Source organism: Echiichthys vipera, assembly GCF_963691815.1.
Source record: "Echiichthys vipera genome assembly, chromosome: 12".
Classification (NCBI taxonomy): Eukaryota; Metazoa; Chordata; class Actinopteri; order Perciformes; family Trachinidae; genus Echiichthys; species Echiichthys vipera.
The window spans coordinates 24,984,636-25,009,352 of record NC_139837.1 but is presented as its reverse complement, the minus strand read 5'-3'; the positions used below and the strand labels follow the sequence as shown (position 1 = coordinate 25,009,352).

Here is a 24,717-nt window from a genome sequence, read left to right as displayed (position 1 = left end):
CTCTCTGTGGGAGAAATGTTGATGTCATTTTAGTTTTTCTAACCTGTGGATTTGGTTTGATAGAAGGAAAGTTTCACAGACTTCAGGCTCCACGCACTACGTCTCGTGTTATTCAGGCATTGTTTTGAACGATTTAAAGCATCAGATAGTTGTTATCTTGCAGCTCTTGCTCTGACTTAGCAGCCATAGCAAGAGAAAGATTTGGTGAACACAGAGCTGCTCCTGAACAAGCCCCACATGGGTCCCTGTTGCTCATTTGCATATGTATGTGTTTGTACAAAAGGTATTGAGTCGTTGGTATAACAGCGCCTGTCCCTCCTGAGTGGAAACACTACTTTAGCTGAACTCCGGCAGGTAAAAACCAGCCCATTAGACGATGAAGAGGGGCGATTATAGGACCCCCTGACCGGTGAAATGAGCGGTTAGCCGTGTGTTCAGAAGAGGCGACGCCATTATGAGTCTGTGGTTAGTTTACAGAGAGAAACACAGAGATGGAAACAGGAGCGTTTACAGGGATGGAAGCTATCAGGTGTCATTTAAGAGATATAAAGACAAGAAATCATTAATTATTTTTTCTGAAGATGATGTTTTGTTTTGTTTTTTCTCTGCGGGTGGTTGTGGTGAACATGGTGACAGTGTGGACACATTTCTCTTCCTCTTTAACTGAAAACAGCTGAATTTAAACTTTTTTAAAGCTGCTTTATTCCTCACATTTGCATCCAAAACATTTGCATTGCATTGTTTAGTGTTGATTTAATGCCAGCAAAATGCAACCTGTCACTCATTTATTATTTTATTTAAAAGGCGTTGATCGTTTCAGCTTTAAAATGCTGGATTCCCAGCATCCTTAGACACTAAAGAATGCCAAAAGGTTTGACTAATAAGACAGATTAGGTTACAAATTTTGTATTTAAGAACAGCAAGGATGAAAAAAAGAAAAAAAAGAGTAAAGGAGAGAAGGATACAGACAGAGAGGGAAACAATTGCAAAGACAACAAAGAAGAGAAAGAGGGAGAAAGGGAGAGTTGAAAACAGCGAGGAAGGGAGCGGAGGAAATGTGAAAGAGAAATTAAGAGCAAAAGAACAAGAGATTATTTTGGGGAGGAAACAGAAAAATGTGGGAATGCAAATGGGTCTGAAAAAAGATCCAGTGGGGCAGACTGAAAATGAAAAAGAAAATTAGAGATGAAAAGAGGAGGGGAGCGAATGAAACAAAGAGAGAGACGGTGTGGTGTTTTTTTAGGGGACCTAATTAAGCCCGAATGTTGTTTTTCCCTGCAGGTTGAAGTGGTGACCTGGTCCTGACTACTGCATTTTAGAGCTTCGATGGGAAAAGGATGAATAACACGCAGATGAAAAGATCATTTAAAGTGTTAACTGACAGGCAGGTGAACTGAAACAAAGCCCCTTTTGTTTGTTTTCCATGTTTCTGTCAGTGTTACTCTCTTTGGAGTTTTTGTAATGTTATCAACTGGGGGGATTCTTTCTCTTTAGTTTATTTCCAGGGATATTTTTTCGCTAAAAAAAAAAGTCAACTTAAAGAGGTCGACATTAAGCATGGCCATGAAAATTACTCTGTCCCCACCAATTATACCCAGTAGGTGGTCCCTATGCATGGTCGTATTCTGAGGTCCCCTGGGCACAGACATTTAAGAGGCCCCTCACTCTGTCTCCATAGGAACAAGACACCCAAATTCAAACAGTTAACTTTAGTCGTTTTGTCGCCATGTTGTTTCTCTTTGTGCTCATTGTGCACTTATGTATTTTTTACAGTTTTCTATGTGGTCATTTTGATTCTCTGTTAGGTCATTTTAAACCGTGTTTAGTTGTTTTGTTCGTCTTTGTGATTGTTTTGCATCGCTGTGTTTGTTTTGCGTCTATTTTTAGACATTTGGCATCTTTTTGTGGCAGTTTTGCATTTATTTTTTATTATTTTCCATCTTTTTGTGGTGGTTTTTCTATGTCGCCATTTTGTTTCTGTCTGTGATCATTTTCAATCATTTTGCGTGTCTTTGTAGTAATTTTTGTCTCTCTGTGGTCGTTTTGTGACTATTTTCAGTCATTTCACATCTCTTCATCCGTTTTCATTTGGGTCACAAGAAAAGGGTCTTAAAATATTAGCATCTATCCCTACATATACACATCTATCTATCTATCTATCTATCTATCTATCTATCTATCTATCTATCTATCTATCTATCTATCTATCTATCCTCACAGTTTGACCTTGTACAACTGTGAAAAAACCACAAGCAAAATCCACAACAGAAAAGATTAAAGTTAATTTACAACCTCTTTATTTTCTTCGCCGTTTGTGTGTGTGTGTGTGTGTGTGTGTGTGTGCGTGTGAGTGTGTTTGTGTGTGTGTGTGTCATAAATTCTTCATAAGGCCAGGACAGTTCAGAGGCGAGGTACAAGACATCAATTCCAGTTAATTCCCAATTTGTGTCAGAGCAGCAGATGTCGACGCCAGCACTGATAGGCCCGTTAATATGCTACTCAGACGCCATGTTGGAAGGGGGGAGGGAGGCAGGGAAGGATGGATAGAGAGAGACAAACAAAGGTGAGACCTTTGATATATAGTGAACATTTTGGCATGAAAAAAAAATCATCTCATTAGAAAGAGAGGGATGAAAGAAGAATGAATGAAGGGGGGGGGGAGAAGGATGATGAGAGCGGCTGAATAACAGAGACTGAGAAATCTGGAGGAAGGGAGTGACAGAAGAAGAGGGAGAGAGAAAGAAAGAGTGAGGAGGAAGAAAGTGTGGTTGCAACAAACCACAGTTTTCATCACCTTTATTTTCATGATTGATTATTTTCTCTATAAAACGTCAGAAAATGTGAAAAATGCCCGTTAACAGTCAAAAGTGATCGATGTCTGCAGTTTATTTTATTTGACCTAAAGATATTCACTTTACTGTCACGAAGCACAAAGGAAAGCATCAGATTTAAAACATTTAGGGAGAAAAATAACTGGCACAATTCATTTTAAATTACAATAACAAGTAGATTTCATTTGAGTTAATTTTCTGTCGATCAAACTGTGGATCGAAGAAAGGAAGAAATATTTGTACAAAGGAAAGAGAGGAGCAGAGAAGAAGAAGGTTTGGAAAGAGAAAGAAATGAAAACATGAAACATAATGTTTGAAATACAATGAATCCTACAATAATAACAACCCAACAACCGTGAGCAGGAAGAAGACAAATACACTGCAGCAGACAGTTTCTCATCCCCTTCCTGTCCAGTGAAAAACACGTTTCTCCAGATGTGTTTCTCCTCCTTCTGAAGAGAAATAAAGTCTTTAAAATCCCTCTTGGATCAGCTGAAAAATACATCGTCACAAAGCTGTGACTAAAGTTGTAGTATTTTGAGACTAAAACTGGTAGTGTTTTGAGACTAAAGTCGTAGTAATTTGAAACTAAAAGTCATAGTATTTCAAAACTTAAACTCTTTTAAAGTTGTACTCCATGAGATTTGAAATACCTTGTTTCTAGGATGTAACTTCAGGTAAGCCTGTTCTTTCAGCGCCTTCATCTTGTCACGTTCATGGTCACTATATGTGTTGACTATTGTTTATTTAATTTTTTATGCTCTTTTCTCAACTTTATTGAAATATTCACCTCTCTACTTCCAGTCCATCCCCTATATGCTACCCTCTTAAATCCACACACACACAAACACACACACACACACACACACACACGTTCCTTTTATACTTCTACCTACTACAAGTGACTCAGAAGTCGGAATATCCGATTTGCCATGACAAGTGAACTCACACAAATACCTCGGGCTGTGGCTGGACAATAAACTAGACTGGACACACAGCAGCCACCTGTACAGGAAGACACAAAGCAGGTTGGACTTCCTGAGGAGACTGTGGTCCTTCAACATCAGTAGCAAACTGCTGTGGATGTTTCACCAGTCTGTGGTCACCAGTGTCCTCTTCTACACTGCTGGAAATTCAATTTCCTTTGCAGGAGTCAAGGATCAATAAAGAGAAGTCTAAGTCAAAGTCTAAGTCATAACCGTTGGTGAAGACCTGGGCTGATAGACCAACTAACGTCACTAACATGGCGGCTTATTAACATCTTGCCCGTGAATGTCACCACAGACACAGATATTGAAATACTCTGCAAAAAAGGCAAGTAGAAGCACTTTCATTAGCAGGTCATATGATCAATCACCATTGACTTAACTCACTATTTTATAGATATTAACTTAAAAGGCAATTAATTAGATGGAAATGTTACAGAGTACAACTTTAAGAGTGAAAGTCGCAGTATTTTCAGACTAAAAGTTGCAGTAATTTTTAGACTAAAAGTCAGTGACTGTGTTGATGTTGAATGTTTGTGATAAACTGAAGGTTGAAGACAACGCCATTTGAAGGCACCAAAAGTACACGTTCATATATCTAGAATGGAAAGTTTGACAACGTAGCAACAGTAACTAAGGGGAGCAGAGTTTGCCCCGGACCCAAGTTCACTAAAGTATATGAATAAAAGCATCCATATACTTTTGTCAATGCAATGTATAAAGGGAAGATGAAGGGAAACAAACAGAGAGAGAGAGAGTGAGAGAGAGAGAGAGAGAGGTGTCTCCTTCTTTCGCTTCCCAAAATTCCTCTGTTCCCTGATGACACACAAACTTCGATACGTGCGTGTGAGAAAAGGCTGTGTGAGTCCAAATGTGTCTTTGTCAGTAATAGAAGATTAATCACAGTGTGGTTACTGTGGCGGAGAGAGAGAGAGAGAGAGAGAGAGAGAGAGAGAGAGAGAGACTCATCCGTTGCTGTTGTTTAATTTCTAAAATGGAATCTGTTTCAGAGGTTGATACATATGTTAATGCACTCACATTCACACTTCCAATAACTTTGAATTTGTGTGAGACAACAATATATGCGTGAGTGTGTGTGTGTGTGTGTGTGTGTGTGTGTGTGTGTGTGTGTGTGTGTGTGTGTGTGTGTGTGTGTGTGTGTGTGTGTGTGTGTGTTTATAGCATTAGGGACTACAAGGAGACAACACACACACAGATGGGGCTCTGTTTGTGTGAACGAAACAAACCGCTCGCTCGGTTTGTTTCTTTGGAGGAACAAAGTTGCGTCATCACATTTGAGCCTCCTGAAGAGCTGCCACCATATGTCACCGCCGCCACAGACCTGGAATTTAATCACCACGCCCGGGTGAAGACAAACAACTGCTGCCGACGTGCCCACAAGTAAAGGCACACAACGACAGCTTTGGAATAATCCACATATAAGAGTTGCAGGTGGAGTTATTTCAGGTGTGCTGGCTCTGGTGGTTAAGTTCACAGGTGACATGAAACTCTCACTTTCAAATAAATAAAAGATATAAGCTTGAGGACATTAAAAAAACTACCACCCCCAAGATGCATTTCAATAAAAAAGAACATCTTAAAAGGACTCTGCATGGGCCATGAATGGAGCTGGAGCTGAAGGTTTGAACACTTTGTAGAAACCTTCACTGAGTCTGGATCTGTATTGAAATAATTCTAAGGTTTTGTCTTTGCAGAAACTGAGGCTCATGGGTATTGTAGTTATTAAGAGTCAGGTTCATTATGAACAGTCAAAAATTACCATTTCAAGGAAAAGGTTTAGCTTTTATCTTTGAGAATCCTTTTTTTTTTCTTTACCGACTTAAGGTTTAATATTTTTATTTTTCATGGTTTATTTAAGGTGAAACCATAGGATGTAAAAAATTATTGGACGCTCCAGGCCTGAAAAGTGAAACCAATGGTGAAGAGCCTTAAAGCTGCATTCTCTCTAATGTCCAGCAGGGGGAGTCTCGATTTAAAGCTACATTCTCTCTAATGTCCAGCAGGGGGAGACTCCACTTAAAGCTGCATTCTCTCTAATGTCCAGCAGGGGGAGACTCCACTTAAAGCTGCATTCTCTCTAATGTCCAGCAGGAGGAGACTCCACTTAAAGCTGCATTCTCTCTAATGTCCAGCAGGGGGAGAGTCCACTTAAATCTGCATTCTCTCTAATGTCCAGCAGGGGGAGACTCCACTTAAAGCTGCATTCTCTCTAATGTCCAGCAGGGGGAGACTCCACTTAAAGCTGCATTCTCTCTAATGTCCAGCAGGAGGAGACTCCACTTAAAGCTGCATTCTCTCTAATGTCCAGCAGGGGGAGACTTCACTCAAAGCTGCATTCTCTCTAATGTCCAGCAAGAGGAGACTCCACTTAAAGCTGCATTCTCTCTAATGTCCAGCAGGAGGAGACTTCACTTAAAGCTGCATTCTCTCTAATGTCCAGCAGGGGGAGACTCCACTTAAAGCTGCATTCTCTCTAATGTCCAGCAGAGGGAGACTTCACCAGCTCAATAAAGAAGTGTGATTGAATAGAGTCAATGAGAAAATGAGCCTAAACCTGATTTAACTTGATTTATTACCCCAGTAAACATTTTCCTAATGAGTTTATGGTCTCTAGTTTTTGTTCAATACAGAACATCAGTAAAAGTTTCCCTCTTTAGAATCTAATTGAGTTAAGTCTCCCCTCCTGGCTCCGCCCTCTCGTCCAAATATGGTCACTTTTGGCTCAAAAATACCAAGATGGCAACGACCAAATGCCAAACTCCTGGCTATAAAACAATAGTCCACAAACCAATGGATGAAGTCGCGGTTGCTATGTAAATATTTATTTTGTCTATGAAGTGAAATCATTTAATCAACTGAGACAGAAAATTAGCAATTAGCATTATTAGCAATGATGGCGATTGTCATTCTTAGCTCTTGACGGCATCAACAAAGTTTAATTCTAACAATATTCCCACCACATCATCGTGACAAGAACAACTTAAATAATAAAACACTTCAACATAAATTCATAAGTCTAAATAATTTAGATATTACAAATTTAAGTATAAGACTATGTTTATTTCAATTTGTGGTTGGATATAGAAGTTAAAGGTTGCTTGGATACTTTTTTACAATATTTATTTGTTGTTGATGGGAATTTGTACATTGATTGTTTTTAAAAAATGTGTTATTCTATTCTATTTTAAATAAATGAAACGACTAAAACAACACTAAATTGAACAGCTGTGTGTGTTTCTGCCTCACGCGACATCGAGCACATCTGAACCTGTGCAGACGCCTGTTTCCTGATGAGTTTCCTCAGTGAAGACGACTTGAAGGAAACTCTCTCCACAAGGACGCGATGGTTACCTGCAGCACGCCGGCCTTGATTATCACCTGGCGTCTTTGATCAAATGAAGCTTCTCCACATTAATACCATAGCGTTTCCAGTCCGCACCACTGCGTCCTCTCCGGCTTATACATTTTTAGTAATTCATTAATTTGCTTTTTTACTCGTCCGTCACAGAAGCGTCGGAACATCAGGCTGTTTGACCTACACATCTATTCTTCACTCAAGACCACAACCTGAGTTCTTCCTGCAACAACTTCTAAAACTGGAGGTTGAATGAAGTCCTGCATAGAAACAGAAAAATCAGCTGCCGCTTATGGTCAGCATTTTCAAGAGTCAAGATTCAAGAGGGTTTAATGTCATTTCAGCCATATACATAGTAGCGATTCTCTAGGATCTCGGTGCTACATATGTGTAGTAAAGTGCAAAAGAGTTAAAAGAAAAAGTACAAAACAGCAACGCAGGGCAGTAGACAACAGTGCAACATGTATTCCGGTGCAAGGTGCAAGAGTTTATGGGGCAGTTTTGAGATTTGCATGGTTCTCCTGCGACGTTAAACAGTCCTTCTGGGTGTATGTTTTGTAGGTTGCATAGGGCTCCGTACAGTTGAGCCAGCGCTTCCTTAGAATTAGCACTTGGGGGGATGTAAATAGCTACAATGTGCATAGTGGTAAACTCTCGTTTCAAATAAAACAGTCAAACTTGGAGACTAAGACAGTGTTGATGTAAACACACAGGCCACACATTTATGAGCTCTAGGACTTTCAAGAGTCATACAGTTTCAAGTTTGGTAAATGGATTTGTACTTATATAGTGCCTTTTACTCAAGGCACTTTTACAGTGTTTGTCACATTCACCCATTCACACTGACGGCAGTGGACATCTACATACCATCTAATCTAACCGTTCACAACACATTTACACACCCATGCACAGCATGAGGAGCAATTCGGGGTTCAGTGACTTGCCCAAGGACACTTCGACATGTGGACCAGGGGAGGTGGGGATCGAACTGCCGATCTCTTGAATGGAGGACGACCCATTCTTCCACCGAACCACAGTCGCCCCTTTGACTAAAAGTTTGACTAAAACCACATTCAACTATCGCCACATGGAAATCCTTTCTCCCAAAAATGTGTTCTTTTACCTGAATGGGATCTGACTTTCTCTTCTTTTCGCCTTCCCACTTTTTTTTACTAGGTATTTGGATGCCCAACCATGACCCAACTCGGACGTCATATTGACATTCATCATTAGACCTTCGAACTGGGTACATTTCTTAACCGGCATTTGGACTGTGACAGGTGCAGGAAATTATGTGTTTTTTACATTTTCCTGTTTTTCTTTAACTGGTTAATTTTGAATAATCAAGTTGTCTCAAGTTTTTCTTTTTATTTGTAAATGCTATTTGTAGAAATTTCATGGTAGCCTATCCACCTTATTATGAATGTTAGCGCCTCTGCTACAGCAAATAACCTGTTCCTATAGATGCTTTGCTGAGCTCTGGCTCAGGTGGTGGAGCGGGTCAGCCAATGTTAGGCACCCTGCCTTGATCATGATTGACCCTTCATCCACTTCTCATCATCTGAATGCTGTTTGTTTGAGGTGGTGGTTGGAGGGGCTGTAGGCACTGAATGGCGGCCATAAGGTCTGTGACCCATGTTATTATTATTACTATAGAACTAGTCTCAAATTCGTCTAAATTTGATGTTGAAAAGACGTTCACAAATGACCACATTTGGACTATAAATAGCCGTTACAGGGAGGTCCCTTGGACGTCAAAATTGGACATTTGGTAAGCATCGGAAAAGATGTTGCCTGGCGTTCCAATAGTCTTTGCGGCTACTTCCTAACATTCCTTTTATTTTAAAGAAATACATATCTATTGAGGGGGACATTTTACAATGATTAAAACAAAAAATTTCTTTAGATTACAATTCAAATTCAAACCAACAAAGAACTTTATGATTTGATTGGAAACTCTAGAACAGCACTAAATGTAAGATTATTTTGCCAACCAGAGATATTTAGTCCAATGAACAACCATCCATCATATAACCTTGATTAAATCAGGTTGTCTGTCTGTCTGTCTCAGTATTCATTCCTCTACAGTTAAAGGCCATGGTGGCAGCAGGGCTCCTTAAATGAGACGACACTAATCATCATCTTCATGTGTTAGATCAGATCAGTGCTGATTAGTTAGAAACAGAGATCTGTGTGTGTGTGTGTGTGTGTGTGTGTGTGTGTGTGTGTGTGTGTGTGTGTGTGTGTGTGTGTGTGTGTGAGTGTGTGTGTGTTACCTCCAGCTGTGTCCACGTGTGCGTCAGGTTGTGTACTTTGCGGTGAAAGTCTCCGGGCAGTTCGGTCCCGCTCCTCTTCAGCGACTCTGCACGGCCCAGCAGGCTCCTCTTCCTGCTGTCCATCGCCATCAGCTCAGTGTGGCTGCTCTGGAGACAGACGACAGGAAACAGGGCCGTCACACACACAGCAAGCGTACTTATCCACCGTATTTGCAAAATGTTTTCTCACTATTTTTACCCGATGCTCAACTGAAGCTTTATCAGAATCAGAATCAACTTTATTGCCAAGTATGTAATGTAATCAGATTTACACAGAAAATGCACAACCATACCATGATATATACATAGAATACACATGGTTTATGATTCTGATGAGAAACTTTGTTAAAGTCTGAAATATGAGCGCCAAAATGTCAAGTCCAGAGCTTTGTTGGCACATGCTGGACGGGAACATGATCCAGGAAAACCTGACACCCAAAATATATATTTATGTATTTGTAGGAGACACAGTTGAGTCTTCTTCTGATGTTTTCCACCCTGACTCACTGGGTTTCCACTGGTGTATATCCTAACAGCTGTGACTCCATCCAAGGAGGAATCTTCTGGAGCTTACAGGTGGTGACGACTTGACGCTGAAAAGACAACCTTTTTTTCCCCCAGTTATAACCGGAGCAGATCCGTCTTTATTGTTCGCAGCTCGTCTCGTGATGAAATGTTTAAAAGGCACAGCGCATTTTCACTGCTTTGACCACTTTAAAGGTAAAAGTGTCGCAGCTCCACAGACACGCATGAATCAAACACAACAGCAGCAGCAGCAGACTGTGTAGGGTTTTTAAAGACATACTCCATTTTGTTCCACCAAGTGTCTTTTTGAAGATGCTTTAGTTTGAGCACTGTGGTCGCAGAGCCAAGGAGATGCACAACACAGTTCTATTTGCTGTATATATTATGCCACATGCACTTTTAAACATGCTTTATTAATATAATTTGAGCCTACTGTACATAATGAACGGCAGCATTCTCAGTTCACTGTGTGCACAAGATTGCTGGATTGTTACTGTATATAACAACTATAATAATAACTCAGAAGCTCAGCTTCCCCTAAAATGTCACCAAAAATAAATAAAAAAAAGGGGTGAAATATGTACTGCTGTGTGTACATTTATAGAATAGAATAGAACTACTTTATTGATCCAAGCTTGGAAATTGCAGTTTCATTGACTTAATACGCGCTAGAAAGCCTTCATCTTTTGTTCAGAATCAGCTTCTTATCCCAGGTAACCTGAGCAACTTCCTTCTCATTCATCCCCACAGCGCCACAGCGCTTTACACAGTCGGACGCTCAGCTTCTACTGACTTCAATGGGGAAGCGTAGAGCGGGTTGTTCCACTGCAGCCAAACTAGACGCTCATTGGATAAATGCTGGGCTTTGTCCCGCCTATCGGACGCTCAGCGTTACTGGGGGTCTATGGGACAGTGGGCTGGCCCAAACACTCGGCTATGCATGATGATTGGATGAGCTGTCTGAGGCAGAATACTTTTTTGATTGACAGCAAAATGACCGAATCAGCAATATTGAAGAATAAACATCCAGCGGAGCATTTTCCAAGTTTTTCATTCCGCAAAACATGGACACATCTTCGGATCAAAACAATAAGCACATTTTAAAAAAAAAGTTTGGCTCATCCATCAACAACAAAATGTGCAAATTGATTAAACTGAAAAGGGAACCAGATGAACCTGAACACAAAAACAAAAAACAAAAGTCTTGGGAGGCGAAGTGACCCTGCATCTTTGAGCTGGATGGAATTATTTTGTGGAGATGAGGGAAAAATGTAAAATGACAATACTTAAGATATAAAAGTCAATAGAATAAAATAAAATAAACACCAGGGATAAAAACAATAATGTAAAAAATAAGGATTAAAACAAAAAAAAAGGCTATTATATTACTCCAAATTAAAAGCCAGATTAAAAACATAGGTCTTTTTTTACTTAATTAGAATTATTGTATTCTAGTTTTTATCTAACTTTGAGTCTCTACCTTTTATTTCTGTTATTCAGAGCAGGCGACTGAAAGTGCACTTTTAAAAGTTAGCGTTGATCCCTGATATATGAAGAGAAAACTGCACTTTAAGTTAGGACTGTTAGCAGTATTTAGTTTGAAGGGAATCGCTATAGTTTTGTCAGAGAGGAAATCACCTTCTCTCTTTTCTTATTCATCATTCTTTCTCAGTTCTGTCTGTCTCTTCCTCCTTTTTCTCCTCCTCTTTTCACCCTGCCTCTCCTCTTTTTCCTCTTCCTAAATATATATTTTTTACACCTTCAGTCCGCTCTCCTTCTTCTCTCTCACCCCTTCATATGTCGGCTCACTCACAGCTCAACACTTTATTGTCTTAACTGTAGCACTCCGTCAGCCCTCTTGTATTTGCCTCATGCATCCATCTTTTTCTCCATCACTCTCCTCTTTTCAGTTGTTCGGGTGCCTCTCCTTTGCTGATTTTTTATTTTTTTTTTGGTTCTTAATTCCCGTCCTGCTGCTCCTCCTCCTCCTCTTTTTTCTCTTTCTCCTCTTTTCATTTTCTGCATCGATAGCTACTTGATTCTACTTTTCCCTTGTCGTTTATCATTACGGCCCAGCCCCATTTGAATATTTAAATGTCTCTTCTCTGACTCTGTGTGTGTGTGAGAGGACGTATGCAGTGTGTGTGTGTGTGTGTGGTTTTTTTTTGCTGTGCTGTCATCAGAGAGGCGGCGGCCATTTTTCAATGTCGCCGATTCTGATGGAGATGCTATCGCTGGGCGCTTCACAGCCATCCATCCCCTTCACTTAGCTAATAGCCACGCCGTGAGAACGAGGGGTCGACAGCGGGGGGAAAAAAAGAGACGAGTGGAAAGTAAATATGTCGGTGTCACACTCGTCTAACAGTCAGGAAATTATACGATTTATTCGCTGATGGCAAATATTGATTTAAAAAAAGGTTGAAGGGAGCCGGTGTGTGTGTGTGTGTGGGGGGGGGGGGGGTGTGTTTTGTTGTTGTTGTTGTTTGTTTGAAAGATGTCACTGATCCAAAGTCAAAGAAAAGAGGGAGAGAGAGAGGAAGATAGACACGATGATTAAAATGCATGAGATCCGAACTTTGAGATAAGTGCTGAGAGAGGGATCTTGGAGAAATGGGACAGAGGAGGGGGAGGAGGGGAGTGATGGTGTGAGGAAGGGGGAGGGATGCATGGATGGCCAGTTGTGATGTATTCATGCCTCTAGTCAATCTCCATGCAAGGGTGGACTGACATACACAGGCCTGAGGACGGAGAGAGAGACGGAGAAGGAGGTGAAAGAGTCTGTGTGTGTGTGTGTGTGTGTGTGTGTGTGTGTGTGTGTGTGTGTGTGTGTGTGTGTGTGTGTGTGTGTGTGTGTATGTGTGTGTGTGTGTGTGTGTGTGAGGAAGGGGGAGGGAAATACAGTAAATAAATGTAGAGGACAAGCTGACTTATCTGCTAACAAACACCAGAGACACTCCTCAAGACGCTCAGAAGTCACTCAGCAGTGTGAGAGGTTCATACGAAAGACAACCTGGTGACGAACGATCACACAGATGCTTTCTTAAGTCTTCTTTTTACTTCCTAATGCTCCAAAATCATAGAAAGACTATCTTTTTGGGCAGCAGACCACTCTGAGGTCCTTGAGGGAGTTCAGGGGTCCCCTGCAAAATGTTGAAGAGTTTTGTTTTGTTTGAGCTTGTCACTGCTAGTTAGGCTGCGTTCACTTGTAATCTGAAATCTGGAACTTCCAACTTCTGAGTCAGGCTTTTACTAAGGGCAGAAGTGTAACAGAAACATATAGGGGAATGACCGGAAGTAAAGAGGTGAATGTGTGTGAACAAAGATGCCCCTAGAAACAAGGTATCTCAAATCTGGCTGGTTATGACTTTAAATGATGTAATTGTCTCTTCTAGACTTTAGAAATGTTTACGAAACAAATCGAATCAAAACAGATTTACAGTCGTCTCTTTCTCCATGTAAGTCAATGGGAAAAAGTCTCTTTGGGCACCATGGCCTCACATTATCGACACGGCGGGGGACCTGGGTTAGTGTACTGCAGTAGCATCAGTTATAGAACAACAGGAAACATTTTTACATGGAAAGAAGAGAAAAGAACGACACTGAAGGGTTCCCTTGATGGAAAAGGTGTTTTTTCCCAAACGACTTCGGCGAGAGTTTGATAGACACATGGTTTGTCCAATCACCTGCCAGGTATGCTTTGACAAACAGTTTCCAGTGACAGTAACCACCTGATGTGTCACGTTTATCCTCCGAAGCCCATTTCACAAAAAGCTCTGTTTTTTAGGAGAGGATGTTTTGTTTTTTGAGATTTTAGACAGCGTGGAAATCGAATATGAAAGTGTGTGTGAGACAGACGGATGGGCCTACACATGGGGGTCAGGTCTCCGTTTCACTTCTTCTAAACCTTTATTTAACGATGAGATCATCCTTTCCACCTCTGCCGTTCTATATTTCACTTTGTTCTTTCCTCACTTTCCGTTCACATCAGAAATGTAAGGAGCGCTCTGACCTCGGAGTCTCCCTGCTGTTGAGGCCGTTTGTGTCCCGACTAGAAACACAAAACAATCGTGACGAAATCTAATTTCATTTCTCAGAAAAGTCAATAAAGCACTGGTACATGCCCATCTTTGGTAAATTAAAGTCTTCAACAAGTGATACACATATTCTTTTAATATTGCACTTAATTATAAGTGAACGCAAAAGACCCAGACCCTAAATATGTTTTTTTAAATGGATTTTGGCTTTGAAATTGTTCAATTCATTTTCACATTTTACAGACTGATGTATGCCTCCAATTAATCAAATTAGAAGATAATTGGCAAATTAATCCATAATAGAAACAATTATTTTCAGCTATTTTTCAATAATTATATTTAAAGAAATTGAAAATTGACTTTACAAAACATGCAACACAGCAATAATTGGTGGAAAAAAGATGCTATATATTTCATATTTATTGTTATAATTTCAAAATTGCTTACATTGCCTTAAAATATGCATGACTGCAGGCTGGAAATATGTTTCAAACTGGTTTTAATTCACAATAAAAGAAGACAAAACCTAGACCATCATTAAAGTACAAACAGAGTCATAGATGTATATGTAATATAAATATGGGTTATGAAAACAGAAAAAAGCTTTCCTAAAACACAAATAACGAGGGATAAACGCTTGAGAAAAACAGAAGAGAGGGAAAGAGGGGGAGGAGAGGAGAGAGAGGGGAGGGGGAGAAAATCAACAAGCAATCATAAGTTTAATTCGGTCTCCATATTAATGAGCGCGGAGCTGAAATGTCAGCAAAAATGCAGTCATACATGAAAAACATTTAATGCATTTTGAACCTTTTTTTTCTACTCTCTTCTCGCAGATTCATCTTATCCACCAAATGAGAGAAGTTTGTCGGAGGCTGCGTAACGGAACGATTTTGTCGTCGCGGCAACTAAAGTTCGGGAGAAGCGATAAGGAGGCATCTTCATCCTCCTCCTCCTCCTCATCTGTTCTCGTCTTTGTGTCTTCATCCTTTTTATTCCTCCAGTCCTCACACAATTATTTTCTCTCCTCTTGCTCCATGTCGTCTTCCTCTTCTGTTTCTTTTGCTCCTCTTAGTATAGTGTTGTGTTTTCTTGCTTTTTCTGTAATTAAAGCTGCTGCCTCAGAGTGAGACAGGGATTTTTAAAAAATACAGCCTCATCTACAGGGCAATTACAGGATGATTACAATGAGAAAAAGATTGTGGTGACAGGAAATGTACTACGGTTAATAAACAGTTATGTTCAGGAGGAGTTCAGGGTTAATAAGAAAGTGAACGTCTTATATCTCTTCAGGGTTGTCAAAAAATCAATACTCGGAAAATAATCCATGCTAAAAATTTGTATCGGATTAGATACTAACTTGCAAAAGTACCGACAATTTTGGCATCAACAGTGCAGCCTCCGCCTCCACCAGTTGATCCGAAACGTCTCTCTGAGCACATGAACACTGGTTCATCACGTAAACAACACTAAGCTGACTGAACACAGCTGTTGCTGCTGGAGGACCTTCAGACCAGTTTTAGTAGGAAAGAAACAAAGCAAAAGAGCCGTTTGGAAGTGTTTAGCGTACAAGGCTAACAACCAGGGTAAGGCTAACAGTGTGAACAAGCAGCTAGCATCTAATAATAAACAGTAAGGTTAGCGGCGGAGCTAAGCAGCTGACGTCATCAGTCTGTCTGTCTAACGTAAAGAAACATTAATTTAACAGGATATAACAATAACGTGTCTGAAAAGTCAACCGGCAACGAGACAGAAACAGTAGCAGGTGCTTTACCAACTCTATTTAATGAGCAGAGATAATATGGAGCCAAGTCAGCAGACACACAGAAGCTAAACAGGACTGGAGCTGAATACATTAGCATGGAGCAGATCCCTGTTTAAACTGAGGAGAAACCTGACGAACAACAACTGATTCACCAAATGAATCCAAGGTTTAACCTCCTTCATGGAATAATTTAATAACCACAAAAATCCCTGAGCTCTTTAACATAAGAAAACAAACATTTGTCATATTTATATTCCCTATACTTATAGGTTTTTTTCACAACTTTTTGGCCTTCATTTTTTGTAATTTTCTCCCCGTGGTATCGAAAATGTTATCAAGTATTTTCCTGGGTATCAGTATCGACTTTGAAATTCTACTAACGTGATAAACCTACTGGAAATAAGCGTCTCATCAACAGGTTCCTATGATATCTTACGGAATACGATGTCCTTTTTAACGCCGTGGCATGGTGGCTGGAAGAGAACCAGGATGGTTAAGTTTAGGCACCAAAACTACTGTTACGTGATTGTCAAGTAACAAAAGGTGACAGGGTTTAGTTTAGAACCTCTTGGGAGCAAACATCCATCTCCGAGGTGAAAGTCCTGTGTTTTGGGACCCATCCACCACCCCGACCCTCCTCCCTATACTGGTTTTGGCGCTCTTATACTACCTCACCTGATTTCCTTCTTTGCTCCTGACGTCATTTCTACAGTAATAAATACTTGGATTACCGATGAATTAAAGTGCATTGTTTTGTAGTTATATGTACAAACACAGAATGAGGACAGTCTGAGCTAAATTGTCTATGATGAGCAGAGTTCTTAAAAATGATATTAAATTACATGTATTACAATAACTGTTAAATTGATGATCTGCACTGCTTCAGTGTATATAGGACCCATAGAACTTGAATGAGGATTAAATGATTTAATCGTGCCGCTCTTCTAGACTTTAGAATCGGACAGATTGGATTAAATGTGATAGTGAAACAAATCATTTTGCAGGGGTCTTTAGCCATGTAAGTTTCTGATTTTGTACTGCAGACGCTGTGATATCCAACGCAAATACCCACTTTACAAAAAATGATAGTGTAAGTGGTCTTGTAATATAGCTCCTTTCTAATCTTTTAACTACTCAAGGCGCTTTCACACTGCTTGTCACATTCACCCATTCCACTGGCAGTGGACATCTACATACCTGCCCCGTTAGTCCAGCTCATCTTATTTTAACCCATGAGAAAATCACAACTCCACATGAACCTGTCTGCTGTTTTCTTCCTGAACGTGTGTGAGTGTGAGTCTGAGATACACAAAGGAGAGAAAAACACACTGTATGCTTGCTTACATTTCTGTGTGTGTGTGTGTGTGTGTGTGTGTGTGTGTGTGTGTGTGTGTGTGTGTGTGTGTGCGTGTGTGTGTGTGTGTGTGTGTGTGTGTGTGTGTGTGTGTGTGTGTGTGTGTGTATGTGTGTGTGTGTATGTGTGTGTGTGTGTGTGTATGTGTGTGTGTGTGTGTGTGTTTGTGTGGTGTGTCTGTGTCTGTGTCTGTGTCTCCAGTTGAGATGGATGTTCCACTGGCTCTGAAAGAGCAGGAAGTGGCTCTCTGACACTCCATTTATACTGAAACACACTTCAACCTGTATGTGTGTGTGTGTGTGTGTGTGTGTGTGTGTGTGTGTGTGTGTGTGTGTGTGTGTGTGTGTGTGTGTGTGTGTGTGTGTGTGTGTGTGTGTGTGTGTGAAAGTACAGCCACATAAACACCCTTAAGTGACAGCCTCCAGTAATACCATATTTTGTGTCAAACATATGTTTATATTTCCATTATCTGTACCAATTTCCAAACACCTTTAAAATGTCACTTCTTTTTGACAAATATTAGGGATAACTTATATTAAACATGCATTTATTGTAATGTATTTATATTTTACAGCTCTCTTGATAATTACACAGAGACATAAAGTCGTAACAACAACAGACTCGTAAACAGAAGAGAATAATAGATAATGTACTCTTTGAAATGAAATATTACATATTTCTTTGTTTCTCTTTGTAAATCCTCTCATATATTTAGGATCATTCCTGCCTCTTTGCCTTCTTACACTGAACTGTAAACCCTGACCTGTAAGCCTTAACATTTAAACTGAACTCAATCTAAACTTAGTCTTCTGTGTCTCTGAGAGTTTCTGGACGGTTCTCTTTCGCCAAATTAAAAACCTTCTGTTGGGAGGAAAAGATGCAAAAAAAGAAAAAAAAAGGCAAAGAGACTTTCTCTCTCTTTCCAAATGAGGAGACACGACAAAAGACCCAGGCAACATGTTTTAATTGTCGCCATGGAAACCAGATGAATGAGCCATTTGACTGGCCAGTAAAGACAGCTCGCCATTCAGCCTCGCAGCGAGTTTTGTGTGTGTGTGTGTGTGTGTGTGTGTGTGTGTGTGTGTGTGTGTGTGTGTGTGTGTGTGTGTGTGTGTGTGTGTGTGTGTGTGTGTGTGTGTGTGTGTGTGTGTGTGTGTGTGTGTGTGTGTGTAGCTGGGAGGTCATTAGTACAAAGCAAGGAGGGTGACATTTCTACCAGTCTGTTGAGAGAGAAAAAGAAGAAGAGAGAGTGCAACATAACACACACACGCGTATAACTGTCCATTAAAAAAAGGAAAAAGGAAAAACCAATAAAGAAGCCTCTCAGGCTTTTTACAGACTTCCAGATTCCCCTGAAAATGTTACTTCAAATGACTAAAACTTAAAGGGATAGTTCAGATATTTTGAAGTGTGGTTATATGAGTTACTTCTCCACAGTCGATGTGTTATCTAGATGGGGGTGGACGAGCCCCCAATTTGGAGAAGCGGAAGATAAAGAAAGGAGACACACAAGATAAGAAATGTTCTGCTGTGGCCGGATTTTAGACACGTAAAGAAATCGGTATCAGTTTAACTGTATATTTACAATATTTTTGCCACTTTACCTCACCCACTTCAGTCGTTAAATGGCTGAAATCAGTGGTCATCGGCCAGATTACTTTTTCTGGCCTTTCATGCTTTTATTTTAATAGTACAACTGGAGGTTGACAGGAAACGGGAGAGAGAAAGCAGGGTAACATGCAGTTAAGGGCTGCATGTTGTTTGGGAAACAAAACTACATGGAGAGGGTTGAGAGAAAATGTGATTTGAGTTAAAATACTAAATAATGTTATTTACAAAACTTAAAAACCCTCCTTTAATACTTCCTACAAGGGATGCAAATTATCGAGTAATTCATAAATCGATAGTTGTTTCATCTTATCGATCCATGAACGATGAACGAGAAGCTGAATAACCCCTGAATAGGTTCTATCTACTGTATTCGTAACATAAAATGATATCTTCCTTATACTATAAAGAAAAAAAATGCAAATCGTATTCCTGACATTTTGGAAGCATATCAAACATATTCTGAATAGAAAATATCAAAATTTTACACGTGTTGTTAAGAAACATCAAAATATATTGAGTATTCACTCTCATCTGCGACATTGGAAGCATTAATAGCGGCAGCATAAAACAATCATTCCTGAATAGAAGAACACAATACTTAGACATTAGTCCGGTTCACTGTAGTGGCATGGAAGTGTGATGTAGCTTTCTGTAGTCAAGGAAGACCAACAGTCTGTTTTATGAGGGCCACATTCACGATTAGAAAATTGTGATTTCAACTTGGCCTTCTTCTTTACGTAGCTTGCTTCCACGCGGGTGGCTCTGGTTGTTCTAGAGGGAATTTTGTACCCTGGCTCCATGTACTTTATTACCTATCAAAGTCCCTGTCCATCAACGACATTTATAAGCAGCATGTCTGTAGTAACCATGTTACATACCCGCTGGGTAATGCCCTCTGCTTCGTTGGGTCACATAGCCTTCGCCCCAACGCTGTGGTGATTGCCACTCGCTGCTTGTAGCACAGCTGAATGTGACATATTTAGGTGGTAATTCAATGAAGTTGAGGAGCTGTTGTTCTTTAAAATACTTCAACATATTGTGCATATTTTCTTTTTCATCATTAACCAGCTTAAAGTGGCTCCATACTGCGCTGCGTTTTGCCTTCTTCATCCTGTCAGTGTACCTCTTCTTGTTTGTTTTGTTGTTGTCGCCAGAGAACCTCTTTACTTGTGTTCCCGCGTGTGCGTCAAGAACATTTGCCGTCAAGCGCGCCTTATTTGTTTATTTTATAAACAGCGTAAAGTCTGACTGAAACAGCTGGTTTGCGAAGTAATACAGTGGAATAAATAGGTTGAGAAAAAGTAGAGCCAAACGAAACAGCTTTGCAAGGTAAGCTGTGAAAATACTCTAAATATAGAGTACACTTAACTGACATTGACTGACTAAGGTACGTTTTGTTGCAGCTGCTGCCTGCTTCTCTAAACTTGCAACGTGTTGACCGCTATCTACTGTAATGAAGGTAACACACCAATCGACCTCACACAACCTCTCTTCAATATAAAAAAATCTGAACTATCCCTTTAATGTCAAGGTCAAATAAATGGTTATGACATGGTCAAAAAGAAACGTCACCCTCACGACCAAAGTCACTTTACTTTTAAGAATCTAAGAATAACTAAATCATCACGTTGTTGTTGTTGTTGTTGTTGTTTGTTCTGTCCAAAACTTTTATATTGTGAGTTTAATGAACATTGCAGCGTATGGGGGATGCGAACGCTGCCTTTATAATATTATTCATGTAAATTTTACATTCATTACAAGAGCAAAATACTTTGATGAACTTTGATTTTAACCCCTGTATAAAAATGTTGATTATTACTGATAAAACTGCATTTTTCAGAGTGTGTGTGGCAGTGAGGAGGGGGAGTCACACACTGTGGGACGCTGCTTATAGATTGATGCCAGCTGACCTTTGACCCCCTAAGAACCCTGGGAATCCTCTCCTGGCAAGACAGGAGCAGGGCGAAACAATACGAGCAGAGGAAGACGTAAAAGAGAGGAATTCCAGAAAAAAATATGACCAAACCATGGCTCTGTTTCAGACGAGCGTAAAGCTCCAATGTTAACGAATCTCTCATCAAAGCTTTTATTTCTCCCGATTAGCGTTTATCTGAACTTTGATAAAGACTGTTTGTGAGTGAAAAGACACAACACTCTGCTTGTTTCTTAAGGGACCCCTTTTCTATCATTGAGACATCCAATTTATGGATACTTCATATTACATTCAATGCATAACAATAACAGTACAGAACAAACAAATAAACTGTACAATTAACCCCAATAGTGAACGCAATAACTGCAGGAAAACTGTGCGAAATGAGTGATTTGGATAAATGATTTCCTGTGAAAATGCATCAGAGATGAGTTTCCTCTTATTTTTAGGAACTTATAACACAATTCACTGTATGTTTTACTCAATTTTGAACAATCGTACATAGTAGAATGACAAAATGACACTTGTTCTATCAGCTCTTTGGTTGTGTTATTTTTCTAGCAGCATGAGGGGGAAGCCTCTGTGAATATAAGCTTAAATAAACTTAAATAATAACCTAAACTTTAAAATAACAATTTCATTTTCTTCACAAGAAATGAATGAAAAGCTGATATTTAGGCCAACTCGTCTTAAAGACTTGTCCACACCAAGATATAGTACGTCTTCTGCATTTATGTTTCCTAAATGCATCAATTAGCTTCTGTTAAAGAGGCGGATACAACATTAATAAAGCACTTGATTTAGCTTTGATTTGTCTTTATTATTATCTTATCTTAAGAATAAGACGAAAACAGTTGAAAAGTAGCTGCTGGTGTGCGTCTTTCAGCGTCATAGAGGAGATTTCATTAATTAGGCTACACTTTATTACACTTTATAATGGGTTCCGATTGGCTGTGAGTGTTTCTATTGTTCATCCAATCACTCTGAAAGTGTTGTTGTTATAGATGGGGTCATCCTCTTAAGAATTATATATTTATAGTTATGGTTATAGTGTCATAGTCATCGTTTTTGGTCTGCACCGCGCTTTACACAATTAAAATCAAGAAGGTGTGGTGACCCAGAGTGGGGGTCAGAACTGGCATTATTTGAATCAAGCTGTTTGTAAAAGGTAAGTGTGTCACAGCTGTCACAACAATCAACATCTCACTTTCAGGTTGTGAAAAAGATCTAGCTTCATTAATGTTAATATTGATTCATTTAGCAGCTTCCTTTAGAGTTGAGATTAGTGTTAGTTCAGGGTCAGAGGTCAGTGAATGAATTATGTCAGTGAGTGTCCTCATCAGTATAGTAGTACAAATATGTGTCTGTGTTTATGTGTGTGTTGCTGACCCCATAGGAAGCTAGAAGGATCACACTATTCAGAGTCTGAACAAAGAGCGGCTTTATACAGAGAGAGAGAGAGAGAGGGAGAGAGAGAGAGAGAGAGAGAGAGAGAGAGAGAGAGAGAGAGAGAGAGAGAGAGAGAGAGAGAGAGAGAGAGAGAGAGAGAGAGAGAGAGAGAGAGAGAGAGAGAGCTGATTCCAGTGTATAAGTAATCCATGTATTTATTACTGTAGAAAAGACATCTGGAGCAAATCAGGTGACGTAGTGTCAGAACGCCAAAATCCACGTAGGGAGGAGGGTCGGGATGGTTGATGTTTTTTATGATCTGAATCAAGTCCTTTAGTGACTCAACTTAACCGTCACCTTTTGTCATCTAAACTTAAACGTGCAGTCTGCATCATTTGTTTGATCCTAATCAGTGAAGCCGACACTCTGCTCTGATCGAACATCAGAAATCATAAGATTTTAGAAAAATAAACGCGCCTGTTGTTTGTTTTGCAGAATTCCACAGCGCCGGTATCATCCTGTCCACTCAGCACAGAGCTGACTGTCACAGATCGGTATCATCCTGTCCACTCAGCACAGAGCTGACTGTCACAGATCGTGCACACGCCACAGATCCCCCCTCCCCCCTCACACATGTTACAATACCACTCGCCTCAAGCTAGGCCTACGCTAAATGACGTTAGCATTAGCTATCTATGAGTAAGCTAGCCAGCCTACCTCCATGTAGCATGTACTCCATGCTGTTTATCAATAAAAGAAGACACAGGCGCGTTCACAGGAATCTGGTGCACACGCACTGACGAGCACACGATTGGAGAGAGTGGAGGAGATCGGTGGTAGAGGGGGAGGGGCGTGAGAGTTGGAAACATTCGAAATTTGACTGAGTCAGCTCGATCTGCCAGACTGGCCGATAGCAGCTTTAATCATCACCTTTTGTCGTCTTAACTCAACCGTCGCCTTTTGTCGTCTAAACTTAACCGTCGTGGTCACGTTGCGGTGTCTGTAAATAATAATAAAGCTTCACTAAACAAAACTGAAGAAGAAGAAAGGGATAGAGAGATCCTCTACTGATTATTTTACTAATCATCTCAGTAGCGTGTGTGTGTGTGTGCGTGTGCGTGTGTGTGTGTGTGTTATCCAGTAACCTACAGTTTTACTACTTTACAGGTGTTGGTCAACAACACTGCCTCTGTTGTTAGTTTCCGCCACTGAGTTTGTATGTGTGTGTGTGTGTGTGTGTGTGTGTGTGTGTGTGTGTGTGTGTGTGTGTGTGTGTGTGAGACAAATAAAAGTCAGGAGGCCGATGCAGTGATCTGTTTCAGTAAGAAGCCTCTCTGTTTTCTGATCTGCTCCCTTTTTAAAGTTGCTGTTTGTGCAAAACTCAACACTTCCCCCTGTTGTCTTGCTACTCTCACTATTCTGAATAAATTTCCCAGCATTAACAGCATCAGAGCAACAACAGAGAACAGAGCAGTGAAGTTAAGTTGAGTTTGAGACGAAAAACAGTCAGAGCAGTGTGGAAAGTAAAAACAGAAACTAAATGAGCTTGAGACTCAATTCCCACAGCGTCAAATACCGGCGTTTTTTCACAGCCCTCTGCCCGGGCTTTCAACTGTCAACCTGTCCGCGGTGATATCAGAAGAACAAAGTGCTCAAGGATTAAGGGCCCAAACTCTGCATAAGGAGACAGGTTTGGGTGGTGGATGGATCAAACACTGGACTTTCACCCCGGAGACCGCGGTTCATGTCCCGTGTGTCACTGTAGTTATGGACAAATGCGCTTATTTTAACTCCAACCAGGGTTTTTTCCTAACACTAAGTAAGTGGTTTTGTTGCCTAAACACAACCACATAGTGTGTAGTGTAAGCCCGGCAAAAATGGACCCCATGCTCTTTTTTCGGTATGAAAATACATCAATACATCAGTTTTTTTTGGTTTATCATATAGAGCATGCCCCGAGAGACGCTAACAGCCCCAAAGGGCTAACACTGATTAGCTCGGTGTGGTGCACTGAACGCATCAAAAACGGCATTTACTAATAATGCTCAAAATAACAGTATGAACAGTAGCATGATTAGGGTCCTTACACATAAAAACCAAACATCAACCATGTAGTTAGAGAACCCAGAGTTTATTAAAATATAGCATTAATGTAAGTCTTGTCGTCATCAGCACTCTCTCATTTGATCGTTGATTTCCTCCTCCTTTACTCCTACTGTGACAGAAATGTAATAACACGGCTCTCGGTGTGCATGCCTGTGTGTGTGTGTGTGTGTGTGTGTGTGTGTGTGTGTGTGTGTGTGTGTCTGGCAGACCGACAATGTAGCCTAACCGACACACAATCTTTATTCTAATGAAGAAGGTGCCAAGGTCAAACGGAGAGATGGGTGATGAATGGAGAACACACAGCTACACACATGCACCTACACAAAAATTGTGTGTCAGAGCTCCCAGTCACTTTGCAACCGCAATATTGTGTGTGTTGTTGTTGTTATTACTCTCTCTCTCTCTCTCTCTCTCTCTCTCTCACACACACACACAAACACACACTGAAACAGAGGCTTTCCCCTTGAGATGACATTAAACATTATTCTCACGACA

General features: G+C 40.3%; 1 protein-coding gene across 1 annotated transcript in view; it reads right to left on the bottom strand.

The window, feature by feature from the left end:
• The window catches only part of akap6 (A kinase (PRKA) anchor protein 6), a gene marked incomplete at its 5' end in the record, with an annotated part of 211,246 nt that overhangs the window by 57,561 nt on the left and 128,968 nt on the right, over window positions 1-24,717 (bottom strand). The window contains one exon of the mRNA XM_083924631.1: window positions 9,470-9,616. Coding sequence (XP_083780757.1) covers window positions 9,470-9,616 — 147 coding nt within the window. The remainder of the gene's footprint in view (window positions 1-9,469; window positions 9,617-24,717) is intronic.